This window comes from Uloborus diversus, chromosome 2 (assembly GCF_026930045.1).
Source record: "Uloborus diversus isolate 005 chromosome 2, Udiv.v.3.1, whole genome shotgun sequence".
NCBI classification, from domain to species: domain Eukaryota; kingdom Metazoa; phylum Arthropoda; class Arachnida; order Araneae; family Uloboridae; genus Uloborus; species Uloborus diversus.
In genome coordinates this window covers 14,716,642-14,737,080 of record NC_072732.1, presented here as the reverse complement: position 1 = coordinate 14,737,080, position 20,439 = coordinate 14,716,642, and the positions used below count along the sequence as shown (strand labels likewise).

At 33.6% G+C, this 20,439-nt stretch overlaps 1 protein-coding gene across 2 annotated transcripts; it reads right to left on the bottom strand.

The window, feature by feature from the left end:
* Nucleotides 1-778: 778 nt before the first annotated feature.
* LOC129216880 (U11/U12 small nuclear ribonucleoprotein 35 kDa protein-like) lies at nt 779-19,988 on the bottom strand. Of its 2 annotated transcripts, XR_008580185.1 has the most exons (5): nt 19,630-19,988; nt 15,186-15,284; nt 13,809-14,022; nt 9,852-10,127; nt 779-1,662 (listed from the first exon to the last, which is right to left on the bottom strand). XR_008580185.1 is itself a non-coding variant. In XM_054851095.1 (4 exons), exons 1-4 carry the CDS (start codon nt 19,741-19,743, stop codon nt 9,931-9,933), a joined length of 624 nt encoding a protein of 207 aa, XP_054707070.1. In that variant the 5' UTR covers nt 19,744-19,988; the 3' UTR covers nt 9,124-9,930. The 2 variants fall into 2 exon arrangements, 1 of the variants encoding a protein (XP_054707070.1); XM_054851095.1 differs by lacking the exon at nt 779-1,662 and having other exon boundaries at nt 9,124-10,127.
* Between the last annotated feature and the right edge of the window lie 451 nt (nt 19,989-20,439).

The window sequence follows — 20,439 nt, the reverse complement described above, 5'->3', positions numbered from 1 at the left end:
TTTGAACTCTGTCAACGAAGGTTTTAATAACATTGGGTTTGCAGCTAAATGTAAAAAACAATTACTTTCTAAAATTTTTGAATCATTTGTATTTTTGACTTTGACATAGTTTCATGAATGGCTACAGTTATTAAATTTATATAACCAATCCTGACATAGTTATTAATCTGAAATAGCAAATGTTATCCTAAAAGACCAAAATTAGAGAATCTCGCCTTTCTCCGGTGATCCACTGGAAATATTCGGTCTTTCATCGATATCTTTGAAATGTAAATGTTCATCTTCAAAAGCTATTGTCGACATTTACCAGATTTCAGACATTCACAGTACAAATTATATAATAGAAGAAGACCAGAGTGACGTGAGAAAATTCTTATTCTTCAAAGGGTACCGTGAATCAGAAAAATTTCAGAACCCCTGGCCTAGATGCATTTTTGATTATTTCTCTCCGTGGTATTTTCCTTTTAAATTCATTTCCTAAGATTACTTTTGAATGACAGATATGTTTCAGTTTTGCAATTTCAGCAAGACATAGAACACTATGAGCTGAGATAAGAGTTTGGGAACAACAGTACAAGACTGACTGCATAAAAAGAAATAGAAATGTCACATTCGACATTTGACACCCTCAGAGACCACCTGCACCTACCAATTGCTTGGTTTATCGGTAATAGAAATGTCGCCCTTGAGATATTTCTGACTGTGTGCAATTAGTGCTCATTTTCAAAAAATGACTACAAAAATAATTTAAAAAGCAAACTTTTATTGACATTCACAATCGGTCCACGTTCTTGTTGACGATGTTCATCATCTCGTTCTACATTCAAACCCTCTTCAAGGTCGCCCTCTCCAAAGATTGTTACCGCCATGATCATTTATTATCACATGTATATCACAATCACATCCATGCAGGATTGAATTTTGTAGGCTCAATCTAAACCAGTCAATCTGATTTTCGGTCTTTGAATTGGCGATGATCCATCTTACACTCCCCTCCATGACAAGATGCGGAGTTCCTTGGCGATGCACTAACACACACTGCAATGATTCCAACATCCACCACTTTCGAGAAATCTGAAGAATTCCCTGAACACACATATGGTGGCATGTTTTCATCTCTTCTACGCAGACACACCTGCACTCACACTAATCCAGAGAGAGGGGAAAAGATGACAAGGCAGATTAAAAGCTTTTTCCTTTCACAACCCTTAATGAAATATTTTCTGTCTTTTGTAGTTTCCATAGAAACGTTTTTTGTTTCCACTCATTTATAATCCAATGAAGACAATTAGCAAATAAGGCCCTAGTAAAATTATAAAATGCAAGTAACAAAAGCCCATCACTATTTTCTCTTCTCTCCTGCAACATTCAATAAATTGGAGTTGTCCTAACTTGGCCACTTGCCATTTTCCATGCCTCTGTGAGCAGACGTGCGCCTATATTATGTGACACAAAACTGCGTCACATTTTTTATCGTATTCGTGGCAAATCCAACTGCATCCAATGGTTCCTCAAGGTTTTTTGGAAGGAGTCACTATGATGTTTTTTTTTAATCTACCCATTTCTTTGGACAAAAGTTGGCGTGAGTCCATTCCTCGAGTGCATTTTATCAATTCAGCCCGTGAAAGAGCTTTATTTTGCAGGAAATCTTCTTGACACTCCCTACATAAAAAAAATATATATAAACATTACTCACAAAATAAATTTCAGGAGGACTAGGGGTCAAATGCCAATAAAAATTAATGATTTCAAACATAAATGATTTCAATCACACCAACTATAAATAAGGATATGTGACAGCACTATTTTCAATACATGATTTAATTATTTGCAAGAGGACTTAAACTGGTGTTTATAATACAAGGGTTCACAAAAAAAAAGTGTGGATTTTTCTTCTTTTTACTTCAAAGAAAACTAATTTTGTTTAATTTAAATCAAACCTTTTTCTTCTTTTTCAACTGACCCAAACATGGCTCTTGGTAACAGTTGAAAAAATTCGGGATTTATTAAAATGTTCAACTTTGTATATTTGAGATCCCTAAAATAAACTGTACATACAGTGAAATCCCGTTACAATGAACTCCCAATGGACCAATAAAAAGTTTCATTGTAATGAAATTGTCTTTAAAGTTTCCGTATTTTTTATGAAAGTGTTTTAATCTTGCAAATCTTCATTCTAATATAATTAAATCTGTAAGATTTACCGTTACTAATGATTTAAAAAATAATTAAATTCATTATTTATTCTGTATAAACAAAGAGAAAAATATTGAACACTGACCTTTTATTCATTGGTCCTTTTCACAAAAATTACTTTCTTTTTTTTTCGACAGATTTGGTCGTTATGGATTTGGACGTTATAAAGTAATCTAATTTACAAACTCCACTTAAACTGACCTTAAGAAAAGTTGAAATTTTGCTGACTCCTTGCAAATTTGCAGGATGCCTAACGTTTGATGGAAATCAACTACACACATTTAGACACTGACTTCAGTTGTCACACATCAGCTTACATTTCAGCATGAGCAGATTCAGGGGTCTGTCCAGGATTTTTCACAGGGTCCATTTTTTGTGAAAAATCAAATAATTTTGTGAAAAGTGAATTAATTTTGTGAAAAATCGAATAATTTCGCAAAAAAAAAAAGTTTTCTTTTTGTTAAAACGAATTTTTAGAATTTAGAGAGGGCACAAACTGCATCATTTAAACTTAAAGTTGAGTGTTTTCCTCTTCTATGTTAAGAATATCATTCTGGGGGTGTTTTTCTAGTATTTGGCGGGGGGGGGGGGGCGGCATCGCTCTCTCAAGTAGCAATATTTATCTACCATTCTACATTACGTTAAATTATACTAGAAACATTTCTGTACAGCATTTAAAATAATTGTAAAAAAAAAAACAGACAAGGGTTCAGCATTTAATTTTTTGACCCAAAACACTCTTAAAAAGCACAGAATTTCGTTTAAAACTTATAAATTCCGTGATTTTAACAAAAATAAAAAGAGATTTTATTTGTTTACCACTTAACAAAGCGTACTAAACATCAAAAATTCAAAAAATCGGATTCCCATAGCAGATGCAAAAAGATCACTATTCTCAAAGTGAAGGTATCAAAAGTATCAAAACGGCTTGTAAAAGAAAAATTTTTGGTAAAATTATTTCAAAACTGCATTTTAGAGTGCTATGATAAACATATCATTAATATCTGTGGACACAGTTGAAGCAAAAAAAAAGTTAAACCATCGATTCAGCATTTTAATTTTTGACACATAAAAGAAAATGGAAGCATCACAAGAGTGCCGATTTTTTTTTCTTTGTAAAATTAGCAGATTTTGTATAAGCTGATCCCTCTAATTTGACTTTAAAAAAGGTTCCAAAAATTATCGGTTTGGGTTTAATAAGCGTTATTTTGCTTTCAGATTTGCTCTTTCACTAAACAATTTGTGAAAAATTCGCTCTTGTTTATCAGCATTTTGTGAAGGGTCCGTTTTGGTTGATCAGGATTTTGTGAAAGGTCCGTTTTAGTTGATCGGATTTTTGTGAAGGGTCCGTTAACGGACCCAAATATCCTCTGGTCAGACCCCTGAGATTTCCATCAAAAGTACAAATACAGCTTTCATGTTAAGAGTTGTGAAAGCAGTTTTTTTTTTTTTTTTTCCAAAAGCAGCATTGGGTAAAAAATATTCAAACTGATGTTGAGAAAAACATTTCGTGGTAACGATTTTTTTAAGAAATTCGTTTTATTAAAATAAGATTTTTTATACATTATCTTAATGGATTTTGAATCGGTACCGAACGTTGTGTTCATTGTAACGCATATTTCATTGTATCGGTATTTGTTGTAACGAGACTTCGCTGTATTTCAATTATTTGAGATTTCTTCACAGTACATAAGAAAATGAGCATTGATAAAAATTACAACACTAATTATGTTACCAGCATATTTACAACAAGTTAAACTAAATGCTAAATTGAAAAGAAAATATAGGGCACACAAAAAGTATTGAGCACATTTCATGCTTTAAAGAAAATAAGGAAGAATTTGAGGTACTTATAAGTTTCTTTTCTTTATTAGAAAGACAACATTAAACAGTTTCATACAACAACATTTTAATCATTAAATAACTTCCACATAAGCCAGTCATGGCACTACAGTTTTTTGGGGGGGCAAAATATACTGATTGCCTCAGTTTGCAAATGGCAGCCAAGATTGCTCTTTTTTTTTTTCCATTCTATTGGAGCTGCTTTATGTGCCCTAACCTTTTGCAGACCTAGTGCTATGCCCTGATACAGCATCCAGTCTCATACCTGCCAAGCCTTCCGGATTTCCCGGAAGTTTTACGGATTTTTATGTCCTTTTCCGTTTTTCCGGTTATGAGCAAAATCTTCCGGATTTTTCACGTTTTGTAGGAAAAAAATTGTATCTCGCCAATTTTGGCGCTGAGGATTCTTTTGTGGAACGTTTTAGGCCAAGTAGCCAAGAAAAGGTTGCCGTAGGAGAATGGCACGAGAAGAAGTGAGGCAAGATTATGACATTACGGAGTGATACAGCGCATGACCTCATCGGGATCCAATCAAAGCAAGCGTCGCGCCTGGCAACTAGGGGCACAATTTCGGCGCCGATTATCTTCTCGTTCTCTCAGTTCGAGCTGATTTTGCTTTGTTCTTTTTTTTTTTAAATGAGTACCAAATGTTATTTCCAAACTTTTAAAGAAAGCAATAAAAGTAATATTTACTAAACGAAAGTAAGTTCAATTGATATGAAATTCATAACTAATATATTGTTAAATGAAAAGAGGATAGGGGTCCTGTTTGATTTTATTTTGCGTTAAAATCTTGTGGATAAAAATAAAAAAATCTTCCGTATTTTTTTTCTCGGAGGTTGGCAGGTATGCAGTCTTTCATTTGCCACTATTTAGGCACAGAAAACGTTGAAAGCCAGTTTTCAAGCAGGTGGAGGCATCTGCACTCTCGTCAATCCAAAACTGCACTAGGGATTTAATTTTGTTTGGGATATTCAAGAGCCAAATGAATATCCATGGGATTTTCATATGCCCCATAATTATAAGACACGGGTGCTGATGATTTTCTGCAATTTGAAAATTCATCGACTGGCCACGACAGGTCAAAACCCGGGACCACAGCGTAGAAGGCCAGCACCTTACTACAACGCCACTCAGCCAACTGACTTCTCAACATTGTACCTCTTGTTTCTCGTTTGGGGTTTTGTTAAGGACTGTGTGTATGCAATTGCAGTTCTGAATAACGATGAACTAAAACAATCAACCATTCAAGTCATTGGAGAAATACAACAGTTTCAAACAGAGTTCATGTGGAACCATGATGTTTAAAATTGTGTTGCATAAAATCATGGCCAGGGTTCCTACTTTATTCGGATGAAAAAATTCCATGACTTTTTCATGACCTCACAAAAATTTTCATGACCTTGTTACATGAAAAGACAGTACTATTTAATGTCAAACTTGAACATTTCTGGAAATGAGCAGTAGCAAAACTTCTACATGAATGCCACTTCCTCTTTGAAATACTTACTTTTGATTGAAAAAGTATCAGTGCACCTAAAAAACTAAACTATCCTTATTTGTCTTCAACATATAAATTAAAGTTAAATAAAAAAATACTCTGAATGGAATATAAAGATGCTTAAATGTCAAACATTTTTTTATAATGAGGCAGAAGTATAATGAATGAGACAAAGGTTGAATGAGTCATTACTTAGTTTCAATAAATCTGCCTCGAAAGTTGTCTTTCAGTGGCAACAGTGCATCTAATCTTAATATATAAAAATCAATGTCCTGAGATAACATATATATATACATATATATATATATATATATATATATATATATATATATATCAACGCACAGCCGAAACCGCTGAAGCTTCAGATTTGAAATTTGGCAGGCATGTCCGCAAGATTACGAAAGTAACCACTAAGAAAGGATTTTTCGAAATCTCAATTAGTTCGGGAGAAATTAATTAAAATCTCTTAATTTCTGCGAAATTAAAACCTGTCATTAAATTCAAATCCCTTATTTTCGAAGGCTTTCCTCCATTTAAATCATTATTCAGTACTTCATCTCAACTTTTGGTCGATAGCGAACTATAAATTTGATATTGGTTTTGTTTCTCACGTGGTTCTTCGAGGCTTTTCTCAAGTCAAATCATAATGTTTCTGTCTTTTGCTTTCATTTCTTCAAAACTAGAAACGAAGTTTTTAAGAACATCATCACAGGCGAACTATCCTTTTGAATTTAGAAGAGTACAGTTTCCTGTTAAAGTTTGCTTTGCAATAACCATTAATAAATCACAAGGACAGACATTAAAAGTAGCAGGGACCAATTTAAGAGAAGACTTTTTTTCACACGGCCAATGTTATGTAGCTTGCTCCAAAGTCTTCATCAAGCAGCTAAAAAATTTTAGCATCAGAAAAAAAAACTAAAAATGTTGTATACAAAGAAGTTCTTGCTTAAACATAGGTATATCAATAAAATGTGGATGGCCTGTGTTTGCAAAGATAATCAATACTTTAAAAGGATCGTTAATAACAGTTAAAGATCGGTTAAGGACAAGGGCATACATATATATAAGGAGTCCAGGGTCCCCGGGATCCTCCCCAAATTAGAAAAAATTATAGGTAATAAGTAATTATTACAGGGGATTTTCGAAACTAGGTGCACCAAGCACTGTTAACCCCTGCTAATTCCATCACCCGAGCAATGCCAGGTACGGGAATGCTAGTCATCTATACAACTTGACAGCACTTTAATTCTTTAAATTAAAGCCACATTCTTTAGTAAATTCCTGTTTCTAAACCAGACATTACTTTTTAAAAAACATTAAGTAGTGAATAAATCTTCTGATAAAAATGTGCTTGATAACTTATTTACACATTTTCAAATTCAAAATGTAAATTAGCGGATTCAGAAATTCCAGAACATAGTATTTGATTCCTGACATTGGACATAGAAGTTGGCTGGATGGATTAGTTTTGCAGGCCATATGTTAGGCACTACTGTTTTAGAAAATTAGAATTCCCTTATTTCAGTATTCGATCACCTGACTAAAGATCTTTATTTTTAAAAAGCTTCACCAAATTAGGATATAAACTCTGATAAATTTAATAATAATGTTTTTATGAATGGTTGAAACGAGCTCGGATGCAATTGAATTGCGTTTTTTGAGAGGGCGAAGCAATATCAAGAATGAAAGTTCGCTACTACAGAATATCCACTATAATATTAAAATCTGTTCGCGTCTGTCTGTCTGTCTGTCTGAAGATCGATCTTCTCGAGAACCGCTGCGAATCGAGAGTCAAACGAGATACCGATCAATTCGAAATTTTCCAAAGAAAACAATAGGACCAATTTCGTAATTGTGCGACTTTAATTAGCGAAGATATTAATTAAAACGTTAATTAACATAACGTTATTCAGGAATTTTTATTTCTTTCCTGTTGCCATTTTGCATATGGGTGAACAAGCAAAATTCTAATAATTCTTTTAAAAGAGATTTTTTTTGGCTGCTGTCCAAATCTTAAAACAACGTTTCCATCTAGAATTTCATTTTAAATTAGTTTAAAATTGGTTGCACTATTCGGACATAGCTTTTATTTTATCGTCTGTCTTTTTTTTATTTTTTACATTCAACATTCTTAACTCTTTTCAGCATATGAAAGTTGTTTCTTTAGCTATGTTTATTGATTGTAGTGTAAGTTTATCATTCACCGACCTCATATTTTGATACATTTAGGATGTGTGACTAATTATGTTTATTTTGTTGGTCTTTTTCCCGTCACATGGATGAGTTTTCGAATTGTAATATCTCTTTTTCCTTCTTGTTGAAACACAGTTTGTAACGTTAAAAGAACATGTTAAATTAAGATTGTTTGGATTTCTTTAAGTGAAACAGAGTTGAAAAAAATTATTGTTTTTAAGGATTTTAACTAAAGCTAAATTGGAATCTGATGACTTGGTATTAAATTTATGCTTATTGGTATTTATTTAGTCATGGTGCTTTAGTTTTACGTTATCAACCAAAAAGTGTGTGTCATTTTAAGTAAAAAGCTGATTGTAATTGTACATAAATATTTCAGATATAGTCTATCAGATGTAATCCATTTTAACGTGAGCACAGATTATAGTTGATAATGCATATACTTTCATCTTTTGTGCTAATTGAAAATACTCTTAACTTGTATCATTGATAATTATGATTAACGTTAAAGAGATTTCTGCCAAAAATATGCTCTACTGGTGTTTTGCAAACCTTGCATTACGCGTATTTATTTATTCCTTAGCGCTTTAGAAACTGATGTCAGAGTAATACAAAAACATCAATTGGACATCTCTTTTATTTTTTAAGTAGCCCGTGCAACGCCGGGCACGCAGCTAGTAAAATATAAGAAATGTTGAAAATAATGGTATGTTCAAAATAAGTGATGTCCCAGCAGATCAGTCACATTGCAAAAAAAAGACGGGCGGCTGTTACACAGAAGTGGATGCAATGAGATTTCAAAATTCACATTTGTTTTTGGGATTGTTCAGTTTTCCAGTTTTAACAGCCTTTATGGGCAATACTGTTAAATCACTCAAGATTTCTAATGCTCTTTCAGCTACTGTTACTTTCTTTTTCCCCAGGACATTTCTCCGTGACTGAAAATATCAATTTTCCATGACTTTCCAGGATTTCCATGACCCGTATAAACCCTGCATGGTGTCTTTCCAATAATAAAAAAAAAAATAATAATAATAATAATAATGTGTGCATATATACCCTATTTTGTTCCTTTCTATTTTATTTATTTATATTTTTTATTATTATTTTTTTATTTATTTATTTATTTTTTAAACATCGAAATGTGCACGAAATATTGTTACGAATTCGGCATACTTCAAGAAATTCTTTGACTTATGATACAGTTCTTGAGAAAACACGGGAAATTTATTTACAAATATGTATAAAAAAGTTGTTAACAATTGTTAAAATATCCACAGCAAATATGACAATAAAACAGACCACCGTAAATGCAATGGTAAACTCGTACTTATATTCAAATGCAACAAAACACTGAGAAACAGCTTTAACAGCACGCAGAGCTAAACACACTCACAGTCAAGTGAAAAACGAGACTGTGTAAGAACACTCTAGCATAACCTCTAAATTCTAGAGGTCACTGGTATGGTAAAGTTATATTAATAAAGTTTGGAATATACCATTAACAAGTGAGGTTCAAAATGCCGCCAAGTTTGGTCATTTGTGGATTAAATTACTCTAACTTGGCGATTCCTTTTAAACTCCTCACTATTGTCGTTGACACAATTTTAAGTGGTACATAGCAGGCAAAGTCAACATACAGGCAAAAGTTTCAAGAACTAGAGTAATTTTGGGAGAAAATTAATAGAATAAACACACAAAATTTAGCCAGATTACAACAAATTAAGCAAATATAAACATAAAAATAATTATTTACAAAATTTGTAACAAAATTTTTGGTCAGATTTAACTTCAATTGCAATGCATGATATAAATTTTATAAAAACTAGTTACGTGCTGAGTTTTTTTTTTTTTTTTTCCTCATAATATAGATTCTGGAGAAAGCCACAGAGAGGGGCTGTCAAGCCAGTGTTAATGGTAAAATGTATATAAAATTTGAATAATGTATATTATGTAAGTTTCTTCACTTTACAATTATGAGGACCTTGTTAACGTAGAAGCATTAAGCTTAAGATGTGACAAAACCAAATTTAATTTCCACATGTACAATTGCAGCTTTTCTGATAGTCAAAGCTCAAATTCTGGTCAACAATCAGCAAGTAAAAAAAATAGCATATACCTTGCTTAGAGACATTTGAAAGTGAACCTTATTTCCCACAGTGAGATCTCGTGGTACAAATCACGGGGGAACCTTTCAATCAGTCGTAATGCCGACTTCTTCTGTAGGAATGTCGGTCTCGGGAATGGTGACGTCTCCTGTGTGATGATGATGATGATGGTTCTGGGTCATCTCTTCTGCTGTGGTGAACGTTAGGTAGGATGGGCTTTTTGAAAGGCTTTTCTTTGCCCCCAAAACGTAGTTGTCCGGATTCTTTTTTTCCACTTAGTCCACCACCTTCACGGGAAAAAAAAAAAAAGAATCCATTTTGAAAACTTCCATTATGACATTTTGTTAGTTGTACAAAATTATCAAAGAAACTGGAATACTAAAATAAAGCATTATTATATTATTCAACATATGAGGCAGTGAAGAGCATAGGGATGTAAGTGGATATTTTCAAGGTTTGAGTAAAGCGTGTTTAAATTAAGGGTCTAGGTAGACCTTCATTGAAAGGTTTTTCTAAATCATGCTGCATAGCAGCATCTATCAGGACTACTAGCACTATCTCTTGCCACAAGCCAGAGGGGCCGCCTGCCTTGTCTAGTGGTTAGAAAAGTCTGACTGTGATACAGGGTTTAAGTTGGGTTCAAAAGTTCTTTAGCATAAAAGCTAAAATTGTGGAAAAAGTTTTAGCAAAATGCTAAAATGTTACATTTTCGCATATCTTTCTAAATGTCTCATTGTGTTTCATCTCCAGTTCAAAATAAAATTCTTATTTCATCTCTATGGCATCCTTAAAGAAATAAGTACAGCAACTATTTTTTTAACGTAAAAAAAAAAAAACTACATATTTGGTTTTTAGAATGTTGCACTCTATTCCTCCTATAATGCAGTTATTGAAAGTTAGTTACTATCTATGCTATTGAGAAGGGCATAATGCCGGAAGACTAAGTATTGGTGACTTCATAGTAATTTTTAAATCATAGCTTAAGATTTAAAAAAGATTAAGTTGACTATCGTCATGCTGCTTCCTCTCTTGGATTATACATTGTTCCTCTCTCACTTTTTTGTTTTTGTTTTTTTTTTTTGTTTGAGCAAAAAAGCGAAAATGCTTTACTTTGTTTGCGCAATTGAGATAGCGCTTTCGCATTTTGCGAAAAATGCGATCATAGCGGAAACCCTGCTGTGATAGGAAGGCCCGGGTTTAAATTCCTGCTCGGACATGACCGTACTTACTCTCTCCTGTCCTTGTCCTTTCTTTGTGTTAATGTATTGTTGCGCTATGAATGGTTGCCTACTCTATAAATGAGTCCTTATGGCATGTGTGTACTGTAGAAGTCGGACTGCATACCAAATTATGGTACAGTTGGAAAAATGAAGCAGCGCAACCCGAATTGCCAGCCTAGCTGACACATGACAACAATAACAAGCCAGAGGGGAGGTTCACCTACCATGTGTACTGGTTATCTTCAAATTTTTAATTTTACCACTTGCATCCCTTTGCTCTTCACTGCCTCGTATGTGATTAAATTGACCGTTAGAAAACTGTTAGAAGAATATGGACAAAAATAACTTCACATGTTTCGTTACGCTCCCACCAAAAAAAAACTATCTTTGCAAAACTGAAAAGCCATTTAAAGACTAATTTGCATTTGGAAGATCAATAAATCACAAATATTGCTGTAGTAAAAAAAGAACACTTTGCAAAAACCCTTAATCACAAATTCAAACCTATCATAAAAATTTTCAATCCTAAAACTAGCCACTTCACAGTAGTATTAACACTACTTAGTATAAGTCACCATAAAAGTAATAACTTTAAATGTCTCTACATTCAATTATTACATCATTTACGCATTGTTAATTCATAGTGTCCCAAAGTTTTTGCCATCATTGTTTCCTTCACACTAATTCACCTTCGATGTGTCCCACGTTCAACTTTTATAGTAAATGTGATCAGAAAAAGATAATGGAACATATAATTTTAGTTCTTTTAAAAGACCTAACATTAACTGTTAAATTTTTGAAAAAACTAACAAATATCAAAAAAATGAACAAAAGGTTAATGAACAGGATTCAAAGATATTTAGAGATTGTAAAGTGTTGAGTCTTTTTTCTTTTAATCCTCTTGCCTGCTGTAAACTAACTTGTGGGTTTATTTATTTCATCTAATGCATTATTTATAAATTAATGTTGTATATAACCATTTTAAAAATGCAGTAACTATCTCAAAAAAAAAAAAAAATTATTTGAATTTTGACATCTTAAATTTAAATTATGTTTTTTGCAATCACGAGTGTGTGTGTGCATATGTGTGTAGGCTTGTGTGTATGTATGTGTGTAGGCTTGTGTGTATGTGTGTAGGCATGTATGTATGTGTGTAGGCATGTGTGTGTACATATGTGTGTATGTATGTGTGTGTGTGTATTTATATGTGTCTAGGCGTGTGTGTTTGTGTCTGTGTGCAGGCATGAGTGTGTTGGTATTGTGTGTGCGTGATGGTGTGTGTATGTATTCGTGTGTGTGTAGGTGTGTGTAAGATATCGACGCAACCTTGGGACGGTTTTCGCTACAGGAGCAACATCGGGAGGGGCTGTTCGACGGTGGTGCTGCAGAGGGAGGCGGGGGGAAAATAAAATCATAGGAATGCCAAAAACAGTCAAATGAGAACAATAAGCAATGTGATTGCTCAAAAAAATAAAACTAGATGCTCATTCATTACCCCAGAAATGACCAAGATAAGTGCCTCGATAAAGGGGTTTTCCCCGACATTGAAAACTTGAAACATTTTAAATATTACACTTTTAATTTTAAAGGAAAAGAAGATTTTTATAGGACTTGCCTCATAAGTAATCAAACTTTCACCAAAAATTATAAAATTCTGCCTTGGACAGTTTTTTCCCAAAATGGATGTTTATCATTTTTTGATTAAGAATTACCACAGACCACTCTAAAAAATGATACAAAGCTTTGTCCAACTATGCAGATTGGTGATATGTCATTATTTGCATACCAACTCCTGTCAAATTTTTGTGACTTCACAGAGATATCAATCTGATAAATATTGCGAATTACATCCAAAAATAAATACTGGTTGAAGCTATTAACCCCTTCAGTCTGAATTATGAAATATTGGACCAAAAATATTGATATTTGGTACACATTGTACTATGGTAAAGGGTATCTTATAGACAAAATTTTGAGTTTGTAGGAGAAAAATTAAAAGAGTTATGGCATGTCCAATATTCCAAACTCATATTTTTGAAATCAATATTTCATATACAAAAACGATAAAATACCGAACAAACTTTATTATAAAATGTTCTACAAGCAATTATAAAACATAATATAAGCGTTTGAAACGATTAATTAAAAATTATATATTTTTTAAAAAACCAGGAAAAAAACCTCGCTTTTCAGATGAAAATCCATGGTTGGAAAAATGAGCCACTCTCCATCTCTCAATCCTTATATGTCAGTGTTGTCAATCCCAAAACGAAAAATTATTTCACAGATTATAATAAGTAGAATGTAAAGAGTCAACTACAAAAAAAAAACCAACTAATTAAATCAATTATTAAATGATTAGCAGTTGTTTAAAGTGTATGTCCGGTATACCAAACACCAGGTCTGAAGGGGTTAATTTTTTGAACACAGTGTGGTATTACATTTGCACCAAAAGTGATTTGTCTTCAGAAGACAGCTGAAATTTTAAGGGCCACTGATTGGAGATTCTTAGAACTGAAATGAAGGTGAATTTATTGAAAAAAAAAAAAAAAATTCTTCTTTCCAAGACCTGAATTCTAAGAACAAAATGCTTCTGGCTAAATGCTGTACCAACCCCACATTAAAAGGTTAATGTCAATATTATTTTGACTTCTTGGTTCAGCAAAACTTTTGAGGTTAAAAACTTAGAACCATCTTTTTAAATAGAACTGTATAATTAGACAGAGAGAGAGAGAAAAAAAAAAGTACCTAATCTCCGAGGAATCCAACCCGGGAGAAGCCTTTCACATTCTATATCCACAAGGATTTCTTTGCCATCAATTTGAATCTTATTGAGTTCCCGTTCCGCCCTGATAGCATCGTACTTGTCATAAAATTCCACGAAAGCATACCCTTTGGAGAACCCGGTCACCACATCTCGGATTAACCGAAGCCTCCTGATGTCTCCACATCTGGAAAAGATCTGGAAAAAAACACCAAATTTTAATTAGAATGAAATTACTGTTCAACTGCAAAATTTCAAACAACAAGGAAGTTAGATAAATAAATACCTTTGTGCTGAACAGTAAAGTAAGACAAAACAACGTTAGAAGAAGCAAATTACAGCAGACACGTGTTTCGGCGTTACAGGGAACGCCTTTTTCAATGCAAAAAATAATGAGCTTATGGATGAAAAGACATCCGACAAAAGCCAAGAGCAGATAAGCATGCAGCTTAAAAGATAAAAACAGCGGATTAGCCAAACACCAATGACAAAGTTATAAACCGATCAGGAACCAATAGGAATGCAAGCAAAGGCCAAGAGCTTTCTCTTAGGTACGAACCCAGAAAGAAAGAATTCAATTGGACAAAGATTAAGCCGAAGCTTAAACAAAAAGAAAAGAAATTGTCAGTAACCATGAACCGCAAGAAAGGAAAAGCTGAATGGAAAACCATGTTAGTTATATAAGTGGGTAAAAAAAAAAATAAACAAGAGAATAGCCATTAAATGTATGGCTATACGCCGCAGGAGCCTTAACGGAAAGTGGAGGTGACACTTGAAAAAAGACTAAGCCCTTCTGGCATTTTTTTTCAAGATGTTTCCATACAAAAAAAAAATTCCAGGTTTTTTAAGTAAGTCAAAAAAGAATACAATCTTTTCAATCAAATAATTATTCAATGTTAGATACTCAATCAGTTTCTTGATAAATTTTATAAGAATTTCAAGAGCATAAATTTCTCTTAATTTTTATTCAAGCTGTCACAGCAAAACTTTTCATCATCAAAATTTTAAAAAGTAAGCAGTTTGAAGAAAAATGGCTTTTTTTTTTTTTTTTGAAATTCAAACTGATTCAGATCTAAAAATATATATAATACACATAAAAGCTGGCTGAAAAAACAGTGAAAAGTGTCAAACACGTCTAGAAAGAAGTGTCTTTAGCATACAAATACAAATACAAAAGTGACGACCAGCAACAGGCTCTGGGTCCAGCTTGACTGGTCCTAGTAGCATCATAAAAACCAGAAAGTATTAGGCTTCAAAATGATTTCTCAGCAAGCTTTTTAATAATTTATGAAAGCACATTTGAAAAAAAAAAAGTCTAAATTAAATGTAATGTAAAAATAAGGAAAATTATTCCTTGTCACCTTTTTTATAGTATCTTCATCTGTGTGATGATTCAATCTTCCAACAAATACTGTAGCCTTAGGATCACCAATGACAAGTTTATTTGGTTTATATTCTGCCTAAAATGTAAATCAATTCTTAAAAATAGATTGAATGATTTAGAAAAATGAAAGAAACTAAATAAATAAAACAGAACCAGAAACATAACAAACATAATAACCAGAAGTGAAAGCCTAGTAGAAATGAGAAAAGATAAGAAGCAATCTGTATCTGAGAGGCAAAGTCAGTATGACACAAAAACAAAAAATATTTTTTAATTCTCGATCTTGTTAATACTAAACAGGAAACCATACGATAGTGAAAATCAAAATTAAATTAAATTGGTAGCAATCAAAAGAGGAAGTGAAACAAGTTTTCTAATGCATATAAATCATTTGCACCCCACCTTCCCTCTAGATTATATTGCCATTAATAAGCCTTGTGACATTTTAAAAAAAGTTTGCCAAATTTAGCTAGAAATAGACACTCAAACAGTCGCTTTACCTTCATAACATTCAAAGGTATCGACAATCCAGTAAGTGGTCCCAGAAAATTTCATTTATCGCTTACGTTGGTGACTTTTCTTGAAGTGTCACCTGACTTTAAGACCTTATATTTTGATAACAGAGGGCCAAATGATTTTATTTAATGCACCAAAAAATATGTTTCACTATGATCTTTCAATTGTTTTTTTTTCTGCATCACACTACTCTTGCAGTTTCTTGGTCAACTTAGTTGATTTGGATTTACACTTAGTTGATGCATACCTCTGAATAAGGTTTAAAAATTTGTATAAGATGATGTTTGGAAAAATGTTTTCGAAAAAATGTTACATAACGCCCTTTACCTCCATCACTTAATATTAAGTCTTCAAGAATTGTGCTCGTCTATGCAATACAAATTTTATTTTAAAACTAGTGGCACCCGCACGGCTTTGCCCGTAATAGAAAAATTAAAGGTCTTTTGGTTCGCTTGTATATTTACAAATAATGTATGGTGAATTTTCTCGCCAGTTGGCTTGTACCGACGTTACGGTTCCACCTTATGATAATTTCGTATCTCGCCAATTGGCTTGTGCCCATGTTACGGTTCCACGTTACGATAATTTCGTAATTTATGATAATTTTTTTCTTAAAATTGGAATAAAAAAAAGAACTACATCGAATTTTCGAAAAATCGCTTCGAGGTGCACACCCCCATGCTACATACTAACTTTGGGCCAAATTTCATGAAAATCGGCCAAACGGTTTAGGCGCTATGCGCGTCACAGACATCCAGACATCCTCCGGACAGAGAGACTTTCTGCTTTATTATTAGTAAAGATTTAGTACAAGCAGCACATTTTAGCATAGCAATATAACATTTAAAATGAGCCCAAATACTAGCTCACTTATATGCAGGGTTCCCAGAATTAAGAATAATAAATACGGGACAGGTTTCTAGGAGTGAAAAGTGGGAGGGGGGATATTTTTGAGATGTCTATTCATGATAAATCTGAAAAATTCAATCACAACAAAGCAATAAATAAACTTCACAAAATGTCGCCTAACAAAGTATAAAAATCGTTTTCGATGCGATTGACGATGCATTCACAGAAGTAGTGATGCCCGCCTATGGAGGATTATGGCGCAGACTGCGTCAATGAAATTTTTAGCGGCGGTGAGGTGTTTTAAGTGGTAATTTTCACTTTTTGCTACTGGAGGGGGTCTTCACTATATTCAGGGGGATTGCGCCCTTGCTCTTAGGGGGGTGGGCACCCCTGAGAAATATATTTTCCAAAATCCAGTCAATGAACAAAGAAGTAACCATTCGGTTCTCATGGTCTGCCGCCAAAACAAAAACATACAAACCAAATCAAAAGGAAAATAATTTTTGCGTTTGCTGCCATGTGATTATCTTGTGGCTCATTGTTTCGCATTTTTTGTTTTACTTTATTTTTTTTCCCTTAAAATAAAGTCTTGTTCTGTAAAATATTGTTATCAGCTAAAATACGGGACTTTAGCCGTCCCCTATGGAAGTTCCCCGGAACGTGGGACAATTTTTCAAAATATGGGACTCTCCCTTGAAATCCAGGACATCTAGCAACTCTGCTTATTATGTGTATCCTGCATTAAGCATCCAATCACTTATAGGGTCAGGTGGGGTCAAATGGGGCGGATTTTGTCTATTTTTTAAAATGATGCCATTTGCTAACCCATAAACATTTTTTTGTACTTTTTTTTTAATTTTTTCTTTACATCTGATTCTTCCCCTTTAATTTAAGCTGCTTCTCATTGAAATTTGTTGTCATTGACAATCTGAAAATTGCAATTAAAGTATCTGACCCATTCCACCCCACGGTGGGGTAAAATGGGTTTTAATGGGGTGAAATGGGTCATTGCAATAGAAACATACAATAACTAAGAAATTATTACCAAAACACATACAATAGCTGAGAGAAATTGTTTCCAAAGAACCATTTATTTATTTTAACATATTCAACACCAAAATATTTTGAACTAAAACTCAAAAATATAATGGCCGCAACAATCGAATTCTGCTCATTCAATGTCTTCAGAATTTGACATCTAGAAACAATGTCTGTATCTTCCTACTCAGGAAAGATGTAGTATTTGCCTGAGTTGGCTTTTTGTAGAAAATTTACGCTGTTGTAATCTTGGTCATTAACTTTATGTCAAGTGATCAACAAATTCTTTTGATGATTTCTTGCCCGTGTATTAGACAAGAACCCAGTTCCCAGGTGTTGGTTCTTGCATTAAAGTAACTCAGACATTTCTTCATCCAAGAGTTGGGTTTCATTCGGTTGCTGCTTTTTAGATGATGTCCAGGCTCTTGCTTTCGTGAGCAATTCTTGCTTTCTCTTACATAAGTGGCATGCCAATCTTTTTTCAAAATTCCTGGCTCACTCTATGCCAAGAGTGCCACAATTGCATTTTTCAGAATCAGTCTTTATAAATACCTTAGCAGCAATGATTGTATCTTTCTATCAAATGGGGAATCGCACTTTGTAGAGCTGAAGCAATAGGTACATTTTTCTTCTTCACTTAGCGTTGTACCTCTAACCAACCTTTTCGACTTTGTGCGCCGGAGACCCATCTCCTCGATGTTTCTCTTGGCATATTATATTTCCTTGCAGCTACAGGAATTGCTAAATCACCTTCAACTTAAAATTAGTGCAGCCTCTAAATCACAGTCTGAATTTTTCTTTTCCCTTTTTCTTACATACACCCCAGGCATTTTCATTGAATAAATAAAAAATTTGAATTAGGAAAGAGTAGGTAGGTAATAGGTTGTAAATATGGATAGCAAGTTTAGCTTTTGAATTCTACACATTAATAATACATATTTTATTTTTGTTACATGTAAAAATCTTCTAAATTTCCGTTTAAGACCTATTTATGGATTTTGAAAGTCAATTTACTCTCATTATGAATTACAATTCGCTAAGCCTAACTATGCCCCATTTCACCCCACCACATGAAAATAGCAACAAAAAAAGAAAGAATTGATACTTTTCTACCTGTTTTTTGCAAATTGTAGATGAAAGTCTGTTCTAACTGATAACACTTGAGAATTTCAATTGAAAAAAAAATGTATAGCAAGATTTTAAGAAGTTTGTCAGGCTTCCTAAAAATTCACATGTGACTTGAGAAACAAAATATCAGTGTAGTGCTAACAGCAATTTACACAGAAACTTTTAAAAAATCAGAATTGTAGCCAAAAAGCCCCTCATAACTTGTGTAAAGTTTGAGAAAAATTCAGCCAGACCAAAAAATTTTATTAATAAAAATACACAGCATGACCCATTTCACCCCACCTGACCCTATGCATCTTCACACTGCATATTATACATATCACGGCACTTATTATGCATATCATTTATGCATCCAGCATATAAGTAAGCATTAAAAGACATTAAAAGACATCCAGAAAAGGTAATTCACAACCTATAGTTCAATTTTTCTTTTTAATCACTGAATGAGGGGAGTAGCACCAGGTTCACTGTTAGCTCTATTTATAACGCTACCAGTAACCTCAGTTTTAATGAGAGATTTCTACTACTCCCCAACTCTTTTACTGTTATTCTAGACTGATAAGCTAATAAGCGTGAAACCCCAATATCTGGAAGCTGTATACTTCTTTGTTTGTATACAATCTTATTTAATGCAGAAAACCCAGAATAAAGAAATTTTCCTGGGCAGTTGGCAGTGCCTTTTAAAATTTAAAACTACTCAGCAATGTGCACCAAATTACATTTATCATTAAAGTAATTTCAAATTTACGACAAGTAAGGTTAAGTGAAACTTTACGATGTAAAATATAACAATGTACACTGAACACAAATTAGTAGCGCATAACATGGATTGACCTTATCAAACTGAGTAGATTTGACTGATGAATTGACAGAAGAAATCGAAGCCATACCTGCATCGCTCGAACAATGCCATGATCATGAGGAATAGTATCTGTACCATCTATGCTACCAGCTTTTAAAGGGTCATAAACACGAGCAACTGCTTCCCATTTAGAATTCTCCATTATTTCCAAATGTAATTCTTTGGAATTAATATTTTTGTTTCGACGTTTCAACTTTACGACAGATTCATCCAGAAATGCTCAGTTGGATCTATAAAGTTTATCGTTCCAGACAAAAGCTTTTTTTTTAAAGGATCTTTATTCTTTAGCTTTAGAGTTTTGCTTTAAAATTGATCAAAATAACGAAATATGGTGTTTCTTGCGATGAAGCTGAAGACAACTTTTTCAAAATTCCAAAAAATCTCAAAAAAGCAAAACTGTTTTGTAAACAACAGAGAGTTGAGCTGTCTGAGGTTACATTCGGAAACAGGCACCGGTCGCACCGGTGCCACCGCAAGCGTTCGGAAACGATCGAGTCGCAATATTTTTTCAATTAGGGATTCAACCATTTCGACCGCTTGCGGTGGCACCGATGCTACCGGTGCATGTTTCCGAATGTAGTCTAACTAATATTTCTATTTCTATTTCTATTTAAGAGTCACAACTGACTACAACTGTATTTATGTCGAGGTCTGCATACTAGTGCCTTGCCTCCATTATTTTATATACCGATAGATGGCAGCACCATCACCGGATCGAACAGTTAATGAGAATTTAGAACTAGTCCAAGAGCTAATAGCTACCTGGTACTAGCACCCCCAGAGGTATCGTTTCACTTGGAGGACATTGAGACCACGAGCATATTTAACGTCGCCCAGT

Excerpts from the sequence above, each read along its gene's own strand:
- LOC129216880 (XM_054851095.1), bottom strand. The coding sequence starts at position 19,743 with ATGGAGAATTCTAAATGGGAAGCAGTTGCTCGTGTTTATGACCCTTTA. Across the intron at positions 15,285-19,629 it reads GCATTGTTCGAGCGATGCAG|GCAGAATATAAACCAAATAA; the intron begins GTATGGCTTCGA and ends TTTACATTTTAG. Across the intron at positions 14,023-15,185 it reads ATGAAGATACTATAAAAAAG|ATCTTTTCCAGATGTGGAGA; the intron begins GTGACAAGGAAT and ends GTTTTTTTCCAG.